The 12500-nt window shown below is 43.5% G+C and overlaps 1 protein-coding gene across 1 annotated transcript in view; it reads left to right on the top strand.

Moving 5' to 3' along the window:
- LOC145413988 (protein turtle homolog B-like) overlaps positions 1-12500 on the top strand; it is a 178483-nt gene that overhangs the window by 103257 nt on the left and 62726 nt on the right. The window contains exon 5 of the mRNA XM_080283560.1: positions 5428-5640. Within this exon, the coding sequence (XP_080139686.1) occupies positions 5428-5640 (213 nt within the window). The remainder of the gene's footprint in view (positions 1-5427; positions 5641-12500) is intronic.

The following is a 12500-nucleotide window of genomic DNA, read 5'->3' as shown; positions in this document are numbered from 1 at the left end:
GGAGACGGGTGGGGCTTACTGTACTGGCTCTGTTCAAGGCTTATGTGTGGGGAGTCACGGTAGAGTCGAGCTGAGTGGTAGAGAGGTGGTGGGGATGGGAAGGGGAGATGGGTCGGGGGAGGAGGGAAGACCAGGAGAAAAGGGGGAGGGAAAGACAGGAGATGTGGTGGTCAGGGGAGGAGGAAATTAGGTTAGGGGAAGGGGAGGGGAAAGACAAAGAGAGGAGGGGTAGGGAGAGAGAAAATCGGGGGAGAGGGCAGTTTAAGGAAAGGAGGGGAGGGAGGGGAGACATGGCCCTGCAGGCAAAAAAAATCTCAGTTAGTAGCTGCAGGTGAGAGTATACACAGCCAATACTAGTTATTACCTGTGAAAAGAAACATTGTAGTTATTTGTTGCAGCTTTTGGGATATATGTTGCAATAGTTAGTTTGGACGTGTAATGAGAATGCGCTGGTGTTGCGTAATGCTTGCAAAGGTAATAAAATAAATGGTAACTGCAGTGAGATGATAATGTCAGTATCTGCAGTAAAAGAAGAAAATCAGTACCGAAACTTGAATTGCACTCTGCAGTACAAAAGTAAGTAAAACTCCTGTGTGGGTAAGAATAAATTACCTGAATTATCTGAAAAGAGAGAGGGAAAATATAGTATGAGAGGAAAGGCGTGTCCTTCGTTGACCTAATGATACACTTGAATTGACAGTAATATTATGTACGTGTTAGGCAGCCAGAGGTCGGAATCACAGACTTGGTGGCGAGGACAGTAGAGGAAGAAAAAGAAGAGCTTAAGGGTAGTGTCATGTGCTGGCATAGTAATACATCAGAGTTGGTAGTATTTACGTGGTTGACTGACAGGGTACGGAATCAGTGAGTTGGTGACAGAGACAAAGTAGATGGAGAGAAGAGGATGGGAGAGGGAAGAGGAGAAAGGAGGATGCCAGGGGTAGAGTGATGGAATGTGACGAAAAGTAGAGGGAGAAAGGAAGGAAGGAGATGTGAAAAAAATGATAGAAGATGACAGGGTGGGAGTGAAGGAATGTGACAAAAAGTAGAGGGAGAGAAGAGGGTGGGAGGGGAGGGAGGGAGAAATCAAATAAGAGGGGGAGATGCCAGGAGAGAGAGTAAAGAAATAAAAAAATAAAAATAAAACTAGAGGAAAAGAAAAGGGAAGGAGAGGAAGAGGGGAAGGAAAAGCGAGGGAAAGGAAGAGGGGAACATGGTAGGGCAGAGTGAAGGCATTGTTCTTTTGGCGTAATGATACACTGGAGTTGACAGCAGCATCCGTGGTCGAGACGGCAGCTGAAATCACTGAGTAGCACAGGAGTACCGGGGAAGTGATGTCGTCTGTGTGTGTGTGTGTGTGTGTGTGTGTGTGTGTGTGTGTGTGTGTGTTTTATTAAGCTCTTCAGCATGAGGAGGTCAAGTTTGTTTCGTTTCTGATACTTCTGGGCGTTTTTATTCAGTTTATTGGGATCCTGAGGATTTCTGTTATTCAGTTTCAGGCAGACCTCAAATAATGAAGGAGTTAGTGATGGCTATGTCTGACCGCTTCAGTTTGAAAAATCCATCCAGAGCCGGATAAAATCGTCTGGAGAAACCACGAGTATTGGAAGAAAACAAATCCTCATAATGAAAGGATTAATGGACATTGTTCCTAGCCTCCATTGGACGAGAAGCTTTTCCTAATTTGAATGAAGCCATCTGGTGTCAGTAAGGATAAAATAAACAAATAAGTAAATAAATAAGCGCAATCGTACTGAAGGGGTTAAGCTGTAGAGTGAGCACCTTACGGGAAATTGGTGGACTGGCAGTAACGAAAAGGGATATATGGTGTGTGTGTGTGTGTGTGTGTGTGTGTGCGTTTTAGGTTCGAATTCCGTTGTAACAAGGGGAGTTACTGTTAGGATTCAGTTTGTTATGACAAGTTTTAGTACCTTCATAAGCCCACCAACGTGCCGGAAAAACATCCCTGCTCTTGCCATGGCATATACCCTCGATTAAAAAAAGAAAAAAAAAAAAAAAACGGCGCTCTTGGGTCGGATAAGATGTGAAATGCTTCGTGTCTGGTTCAGTTGGTAGTGTTGGCATGCCTCTTCAACTCACAAAAATTTTACAGTAATGCAATACCATATGAAAGTGTGGGGTTAGATATTACTAATTGGCAACTCTGTCACAACCACAGTACCAACATAATTATGTGTTTCACCTCTCGTAAATCTTAGTCCGCGTATCTTAAGCCGCGTTTTTGTCGTCCAAGCTGACGGATCGGATTCGAGGCCATCTTCGGTGAAACCAAGCTGCGCCGTTTTTGTCGGCCAAAGTGATACGAAGCCGGCCCAAGCATTCGTCATCGAAACCAAGACCGTCTTCGTATCTCACCCAGGCGTGGTCGGGTACAGTCTTCGTGCAGCTTGGGGAGAGTAAGAATGGCCAGCAAGGACACGTAAATGATAAATATCATGAAATCAGCACGGTGTACTTGAAATTAGGCTACAGGTGGCTAATATTAACAACATTTAGAGCCAGTTCAACACAAATAACGGCTACTTGTAAATTGCATATTCGTCAGATGATCTGCTTCGGCGAACCCCTTTGTTTACGTTGCGATTAGCAAGTGTAAATTTTCGGTTCTACGTATCCTGTACTGTTTTTTCAGAAAGAAACCAAGCGCCCCAAGACGCGCTTCGAATCGCAAGCTCCAGCTTGGATGACAGAAACACGGCTATAATGTCTCACACTGAAAGGGTGCAAATACATTTTTTTTTTTTATTGAGGGTACAGTGAGCTAAAAAAAAAAAGAATAAAAAACGCTCTCCTCTCCTGCCTCTCTTAGTCGTTGGTGCCATAAGTACTATAAGGAGATAATAGTGTAATAAAAATGCATTATTATCACCTATAAATGGATGATAATATGGGCCTCATTCTGCTGTGCAATATTCAAGTATCTGTGAATCCAGCGGTGAAAGAGAGGCAGGAGACGAGTACGGACTTCTGTCATTGACTGTACAATACACAGCCTCATGAGATTCCCCTTCCCTCAAAAAAACATGGTGGGGAATTAGTACCGAGCTGCGGGACTGACAAGGATAACACACAGCAGACATTTCCCCCATCCCTATTAAAATCTACGACTCGTGTTCAATAGGTGGCATAGAAGGGTTCGTAGCACCATTTTCTCTGTGACTTATTTTGCTTATTACGCATCGTTAGTCTCTTGTATGTATTTATACCGTTTATTATCGACTTTTTTTTTTTACGCATGGAAGAAGGAACCAAAGGCCAGTTGCACACAAGAGGATACTGAGGTGAAATTTGCAGACTGAAGTGGTGAGGCAGAGGTGTTACCAACTCCTCCAAAGCCAGTTAGAGTGTAACCAAGTACAGACAGGCTTGGGTAAAGAGTCCTTGCCGAAAGATCTCGTGGTTGGTCCCTCAGTAGTGTCGTTTGGAATTAGTGTCTCGCGAGGACGAAATATGACATGCACAACAGTCAGACTTTTTTTTGACATTTATAAGAGTTTCTGTAAACATTAATGATAAAAATTTAGGGATGGGAAATGGTAATAATTGCTTATGTGAGTATTAATGATGAAATCCAAGGGAAGGGAGGAAAGCACTTTTGTTTTGTCTATGTGTGGGGTGTGTTGGTGCCTGAGAGGTTTTGCTGTAATAATGCCGTATTTGTACTGTTTTATGGTATAATGACATTATCGTTTTGACATAGGCAAAAGAACTGAGCTGTTAATACGCTTAGCACATTTCAGGCGTTTAATGTGATTTCCGATACGCATATGCAGAAATTCACTCGAATGAACAATACTGTAGTTTTATAGTGTTAATGCAGTAGTTCATATTCGTCTCAGTATCAGTCACAGAATTGTATTTAAGAAACTAAATACAAATAAAATGTTAGCAAACAAAATGGTCAGACAGTGTATGTTGGGCTTGGAAACGGGAGGGGAGGTAAAATTGCAGCAGTCCCTCTGATGGTTTAGATCCCCTGGATAGTATTACAGCATATATATATATATATATATATATATATATATATATATATATATATATATATATCCATCACCCAATCCTACATTGCCCCATGAGGAGCGTAGGAGCCCGGGGCTAGACAGTTGGTGCTGACATTTAAGACGTGAGTGACCAGCCTCGCTCATCCCTGAGTGGCATTACATGAGCAACCAACCCCAACCACCCCTTGGATATATACCTTCACCGGCTTAATCCGATTGGAGCGCAACAATTACCCACTAAACCACCAGGCGCCAAAATTTGGTTATATGGTTACCACCCAGCGAAGTAAATGGTTTCCTGGTGTACAGGAGACCATTTGGCATGTCACTCAGTGTAGAGTCACCCACAGGCACAAGGAAGAGGAAAGAATGAAGGAAAGAAAGACAGAAGAGAGAGTGTAAAGTCACCCGTAGGCAGAAGAACAAGGAAAGAATGAAGGAAAGAAAGACAGAAGAGGATGGAAGGAAAGAAGAATGGAGGGGAGGAAAGGGCTGACGCCTGAGAGCAGCACAACATCGAGTGAGTGGATGGTGAGCGTCCCCACCTACCATATATATATATATATATATATATATATATATATATATATATATATATATATATATATATAGACACTGTATATACGTTTGACATCTAGGTGTTATATGGCTCGCATATTTCAACTTAAGAACTGTCACATTACTTTTATCTTTAGGTGATCCACTGCGACAAGTGAAAATGTAGGGCGGGATAGAGACACAGGTTAGAGCTTGAATTCTATACTTTCCCTAACGTGTCGGATCAAACAGAACCCAAACTCTCTGGAGATTGGTTCTGTGTAGCACAAAACGTAAGGGAAAATAAAAAATTCAAGCTCACCTGTCTCTCACCCAACAGTTCCACTTTTATCTAGCTTTCTTTCATTTTCTACTTTGTCATAATTACGGGTCTTATTCTCGTTGGCTTTGGAGTTTTCGTAATGCCTCTTACCTAGCAGTTTATTACGCAGTTTACGCCATAATAATCTCAGCAGGTTTGTACTGCAACACGGTGTCGGTAATAAAAAGATAAATTGCGTACGACAGTGGTTTATGTGTAAGAGGTTTACGAAATCTGTACCGGCGAGAAAACGGCTAAATGGCGCTCGGTCAAGGAGAGAGGGTTGTGTATAGAATAAGACCAGTGGGTGAGGGGGACCTGGCTTTCTGGAATGTTTACCATTTTATAACCACACCACACCAAACCACAGCACACCACACCACACCACACCACACCACACCACACCAATCTACACCGCAGCACACCACACCACACAGCAAACCACACCAAACAAACCAAAGCAAACCAAGTAAAACCATTTCTGAATCGAACCAAACTTAATCATTACTTAACCTAACCAAGCCTAACCCTACTTTTACTCGACAGGGCGGCCCCGACCTGAGGTGACCTGGTGGCACGAGGGGTCACTGCTGGATGAGGTGAGTGAGGTGAGCGAGGAGAGGAACGAGGTGACGGTGAACACACTAACCCTGCCTCACCTTACCCGCCAGCACCTGCACCGCACCCTCACCTGCCGCGCCGCCACCCACAGCAACCTCACCAGCCCACTCACTGCCTCAGTCACCCTCGACATGACCTGTGAGTTTCCTCCGTACGTGTTTAATACCTGTGAGTTGTTTGGATACATGTTTGATTCCCTGTTGACATCCGGGAGTTGTTTGGATGCATGTTTGGTACCGTTTTAATACGTGATTAGCCTAAGTTAATTGAACTTTGACACCTGTGATTTGTTGATGATGATCAAGGTGATAATATTAATGGTGATTTGTGTGGATATATGATTGATACCTTGTTGTTACGTGCAAGTTGTCTGGATACATGTTTGATGTCTTGTCAGTGCCTTTTGACAGCTGGGAGTTCAGTTGACACATGAGTGGTGTTATCACCCAATGACTTGTTTTAACTTCGTTTGGACAAGAAAAATATTTTGACACCCGTTTAACTCGTACTCGATAGTTAGACACATTTCTCAATAATGTACATGATAGTTACGCACATAATTTCTTTTATCTAATTATTTGAAACTTCATTCACACACACACACACACACACACACACACACACACACACACACACACACACACACACATCTGATTAGCCCTCTCATAATGGGGTGAGTAGATACGCATTATATGATTAATTAGCTCCAGACATAAAACAGTGTTTTAATTACTAAATGTGATATCTGTGTGATGAAAGCTGCTATACCTTAGGGAGTTTTTCCTTACAGATAGTTTATTATTAAATTTACGTAAGAGTACTGCGCAGAACTCTGTTACCTAAGACGATTATATTCTCAATAGGTTCTTTTACTGTATTATTTAGGTTTTATGATTACCTGTTTGTATAGCACCTGTTCTACCCATTAGTGAGATATGTAATGTTCCTGTTGGCTACCTGTCGAGTCATCACCTTTTGCATCCCATAATATACTCTTGTTACAGCTTTATTAATCACCTGTCATTAGCTTTACTCCCCATTACCATCTGTTATACACCTATGGGCTACCTGTCTAGGCCTCACCGGTTGCCTCCCTCGATCTATACCTTTATAGCTTCATTATTTACTTGTTAACTGTTTTACCTTCATCACCACCATTCATACTTCTACTGACTACCTGCCCTAACTTTCACCTGTGCCACACCTGTCTTAAACTACAGTGTGACCTGTTTAGCCTTCATTAATCTTCTGACATGCTTCTTCCCACTGTTATACTTGTTTTAGCCTTCAATAATCACCAGACAAATGTTCACCCCACGCTTACACCTGTATTGACCTTCATGCATCACCTGTTTCATCCCACTCATGCACCTGTTTTAGCCTTCATTAATCACCTGACACATGTTTCATCCCACTCTTTACACCTGTTTTGGTCTTCATTACCTTCTGTTACGTACACCCAGGGAAAAACTCAGCGTTAGATGCACACTCAGAAGTTCAGCCCTTAGAGTGATAGACCAGTGATAGTGAAGCAGCAGCCAAGCATCACGTTTCCTGTATGTTAACTGTGTGTGATAAGGGTAGAGGTATAGCAGGAGGAGAGTTTGGGGAACTAATGATTCCCACCCATCCCCCTGCCATATCCCCTCCTCCTCTCCCACGTACAGGGTAGTTATTATAGCCGTTTGGTCCAGCCTAACGAAAATCCCAAACACTTTTCTGCCAATCTGATGGCCAAATACAGTGAAACTGAAGGATCGGTTTGATTAGTAACCAAGGAGACTTTTCTAACTCATAACTAAGTCTCATGGAATTTCATGCACCTCAGCTTATCATCCAAGTTGTGTGAGTGGCCCAGATCAGTCATGTTAAAACAAACCGACTGTAGGTATGTGATCGTCAACCTGCGTCTTTGTCACATATTATATTCCGATGTTTGAACTTCAGAACAAGTGTATATCTCGGAATATTCCTCGGCTGTACTTGTTGGCCATCTGTCAGCATCTTTTACCTATGTTACACCTGGTTCAACCCTACTGCAGCCAGTTATACACGTCAAAGTCAAAGTCAAAGCCAGTTATACACGTTTGTCTACATGTCCTCACCTTTACCTGTGTAGCACCTTCAACACTACTGCCGCCCTTTATACACTTGTCCATTTGTGCGACCCCTCATCTCCATCGCACCTATTTCACCTATCATTACCACCTGTTACCCACCTGCTTTACCTCTCATTACCACCTGTTTTACACCTGTGACATTCTCATTTTCACCTGTTACACCTGTCACCCCCACCCTACACATGTTTCTCCCCTCATTTGTTTCACCCCTAATTAAACACCTGCTGGCCACCTGTACTCATCCTCACCTGTGCACCACCTGTTTCTGAAAAGCCGTCTCCCCAGTCCAGTTTCCAGTGTGGTTCATGTCGGGTCATTTTTCATGGTGCTCTCTCCATAACACCACCTGGACGGTTCACCTTTGACTTTTATGCTCTATTGGCTCTATCATCTATTCATAGCTTGCATTGTTCATCCCGTATGCTGATATTTTCCTTTAGTGTGTGTGTGTGTGTGTGTGTGTGTGTGTGTGTGTGTGTGTGCGCGTGTGTGTGTGTGTGTGTGTGTGTGTGTGTGTGTGTGTGCGCGCGCGTGCGTGCGCGTGCGTGCGCGTGCGTGCGTGCGCGTGCGTGCGTGCGTGCGCGCGCGCGAGTAACAGATAAGAATTGTATATGATATTCACAAAATTATTCATCATCCAGTATGTATATCCTATTAAGGAGTATATCAACTTTCACTGTTTTTCGTCGTTTCTATGTATGACGTAAATGTGTCAGGGAAAATTATCCATTTTATGTAGCATTAGACTAAGCAATCTTCTACTAACTTTTTCACTTATCATTTGTATGCTTCAGAGAGAGAGAGAGAGAGAGAGAGAGAGAGAGGGAGGGAGTTATATGATTGTGCTGACACTCACAAAAACTATCTTTCAGTCACTTGCCTAAGCGAAACGAATTTTTTATATACTTTTCCTCGATTTTCATGTTTTAATTCAGCCACTGTTTGCCCTTTGCCCGACCCTGAGAGTACGTATATGGTGTTTGCATATTTATTGACTCAGGCTGTGCATATTTCCATCTTCATGAATAGTGTCCATTTGTTTGTCAGTAACAATGCACATCGGAATATAATATGTGACAAAGCGGTCAGTGGCTCAGTGAACGCTTCTCAAAGGTTTTACAACTCTGGCGGGAGGCGAACCCACGTCCACCAGCGTGCGAGGCGCACACTCTACCACTGCACCAGAGACTCCATATATATAGATACATAGATAGATGGATGGATATAGATATAGATAGATAGATAGATGTATATATATACCGGTATATATACTGTCTATATATATATATATATATATATATATATATATATATATATATATATATATATATATATTTATGCGAGAAAGAAGGAACCAAAGGCCATAAGCCCGCAGTAACAGTTCCCTCCAAGAGAAAAACAAAATACAATAGAGAGCCAAATTCAAGATCCGATCATTTTGAGATGCCTGGACACACTGCGTTTGAAAGACTGGAGATCATAGGCAGCAGGAAATACAGACAGAGGGAGACAGTTCCAGAGCTGACCTGTTGCATAAATGAAAGACTGGGGGTAACGGTTAACTCTTGCATTAGAGAGTTGGACAGAAAAGGGATGAGAGTTTGCTGCCAGACGGGTGCTACACGCCCGTCGTAGAGGTGGAGGAATGCAAGCAGACAGTTCAGAGGAGCAGTGACCATTAAAGTAGCGATAGAAAAAAGATAAAGATGCAACAGTGCGGCGAAGAGACAGAGGTTGAAGGGAGTCAGTAAGAGGAGGAGAGTTCATGAGACGAAAAGCCTTTGACTCCACCCTATTGAGAAGAGCTGTATGTGGGGAGCCTCCCCACACATGAGAGTTGTACTCCACACAGGGGCGGCTAAAACCCCTGTATAGAGTCAACAATTGTGCAGGGGTAAAGAAAGAGCGGAGTCGGCTTAGCACACCCAATCTCTTGGAAGCAGATTTTAAAAGAGATGTAATATGATCTTTCCAAGATAAGTCCCGAGTAAATGAAACCCCAAGCATGTTCAAGGATGATGCACGATTAAGCCGAATATTATTAAACATTAGTGGGTACACCTGTGGAAGATTTTGTCGTGTTGATAGGTGTAAGAACTGAGTCTTAGATGCATTAAAAACAACCATATTATTTTTACCCCAGTCAGAGATACGAGCCAAGTCAGACATTAGGTGTGCCATAGCCTCATCCCTTGTTTGTTGAAGTAACTGTTGAGATGGGCGTTGCGGGAACCGAATGGAAAGGTGAAGGGTGGAGTCATCAGCGTATGAGTGGATAGGGTTAGATGTACAGCTTAGAAGATCATTGATGAATAAAAGGAAGAGAGTTGGTGATAGGACAGAGCCCTGAGGAACACCACTGTTGATAGATCTAGGAGAAGAACGATGGCCGTCTACAACAGCGGCTATAGAACGACCAGAAAGGAAGCTAGCGATGAAGGCGCAGATAGAAGGATAGAACCCGTAGGAGGGCAGTTTGGAAATTAAAGATTTATGCCAGACTCGATCGAAAGCCTTTGAGATGTCAAGTGCAATGGCAAAGCTTTCGCCAAAGTCCCGAAAGGAGGATGACCAGGAGTCTGAAAGGTAGGTGAGAAGATCGCCAGTGGAGCGTCCCTGATGGAACCCGTACTGACGATCGGAAAGAAGGTTGTGATAGGAAAGATGCCTTAAAATTTTTCTATTGAGAATTGACTCGAAAACTTTTGAAATACAGGACGTTAAAGCAATTGGACGATAGTTGGAGGGTTGGGAGTGGTCACCCTTCTTTGGGACTGGCTGAATGAGAGCAAACCTCCAGCAAGAAGGAAAGGTACAAATTGACAGACAAAGGCGAAAGAGTTTGCCTAGGCAGGGTGTAAGCACAGAAACACAGTTCTTGAGAACAACAGGAGGGACCCCATCCGGCCCATATGCCTTGTTAGTACTGAGGCCAGTGATGGCTGAAAATACATCAACTGAAGAAATTTTAATGTCAGCCATGAGGAAGTCAGAGGGGGGTAGTGATGGAGGAACAGCACCGGAATCATCTAAGGTGGAATTGGAGGAGAAAGTCTGTGTGAAGAGATCTGCTTTATCAGTAGAAGAAATAGCTACAGAACCATCAGAGTAGAAAAGAGGAGGGAAGGATGGTGAGGTAAAGTTGTTAGAAAGATTTTTGGCAAGGTGCCAGAAGGAGCGGGAAGAATTCGAGTTGGAGAGTTGAGAGCATTTAGTATGGATGAAATTATTTTTAGTAGAGCGAAGAACAGACTTAGCACGATTCCGGGCAGAAACGTAAAGATGATGTGATTCAGGGGTGGGTTGGCTCCGTTACCTTTTGTAGGCCCTCTCCTTGTTGCGGACAGCATTAGAACAAGCGTGATTAAACCAAGGCTTTCTTGCGTTAGTCAAAGGGTATGAGAAAGGAATGTATGCTTCCATGCCTGAGAGAATAACCTCCGTAATGCGCTAGGCACATTCAGATGGCTCCCGGCCATGGAAGCAATAATCATTCCAGGGAAAATCAAAGTAGTACTGCCTGAGGGCCTCCCAGTCCGTGGCTCCAAAATGCCACAGTCGACATTTCCCTGGAGGGTCCACAGGCCGTACCAGAGTGATAGGACAGGTTAAGGTAATAACGTTGTGATCGGAGGAGCCCAACGGAGAGAAAAGATTAACAGTGTAAGCAGAAGGATTAGTTGTGAGGAAGGGGTCAAGTATGTTGGAGCTCTCTCCAAGGCGGTCAGGGATATGGGTAGGATGCTGTACAAGCTGCTCTAGGTCATTAAGGATAGAAAAGATGTAGGCTTGTTCACCAGGTGGATCCGTGAAAGGAGAGGAGAGCCAAAGGTGGTGGTGAACATTGAAATCTCCTAGAATGGAGATTTCAGAGAAAGGAGAAATGGATAGAATGTGTTCCATCATAGAAGTAAGATAGTCGAAGAATTTTTGATAGTAGAATCAGGGGATAAGTAAACAGCAGAGATATATTTAGTCAGAGAATGACAGGAAAGCGGAAGCCAGAGTGTAGAGAATTCAGAAGAATCGAGTTCAGGAACACGAGAGCAAGATAAGTCGTTGCATATATATACACAACAGCCACCTTTGGCTTTGAAATGAGTATAGAGAAAGTAGGAGGATACAGAAAAGGGTTTGCTGTCAGTTGCCTCAGACAGCTGAGTCTCCATTAGAAAAAGGTGAGTTTTAGAGGAGGAGAGGTGGTGCTCAACAGAGCGAAAGTTAGAGGAAAGGCCGCGAATGTTGCGGAAATGAAGAAGAAGAGAGTCGGAGTGTGGTTCCAGGCACCTCGAGTCGTCACCGGGAGAGGGGCGGACGGTGGGGGCATTTATGGTCCCCCCCCTTGGGGACTCCGAGGCTTGATGAAAAGACGCCATTTTTGTTGAATTTTGAAGAGGAAGTGTAGTGTGTACTGTGCATGTAGTTTGGTGTAGATAGTTAGAGAAATCTGTACTGGAGAGCATGCTGACCTACTATTTGTGTAACTGAGACACTGAAAAAGTTCAGCAAAGGGAGATGGTCAGGAACTAGTCCTGAGGGCTAATGAAACGGGAGCTCCAGCACTCCCTGTCATCAGCTTTCCATCCACCTCGGGAGTACTGCACTGCTCGACTGGTGCTACAGTCTAGATATATATATATATATATATATATCATCTCATCAGCCGTTTGAGTGTCCACTGCAGGATCGGCCTATCCAGACCGAAGTGGAGACGTTACAGCCAATGTATCTCTACCAAGTGGCTTAGGCTGTATAGTAGAGATTGTATGTAGGTTGAGAAGTGCTTATAAGTGTAATTGTTGTGTTGGATTGGCTTTGGATGTGTGTGTAGTCTGTGAACCAAGTGTAATCGGCCCGCGCAAGCCAACTGGGTGGAAG

The sequence above is a fragment of the Coenobita brevimanus genome, chromosome 98, assembly GCF_032717465.1.
Source record: "Coenobita brevimanus isolate Jiangsu-jjx chromosome 98, ASM3271746v2, whole genome shotgun sequence".
NCBI classification, from domain to species: Eukaryota; Metazoa; Arthropoda; class Malacostraca; order Decapoda; family Coenobitidae; genus Coenobita; species Coenobita brevimanus.
This window is presented reverse-complemented; position numbering and strand designations above follow the sequence as displayed.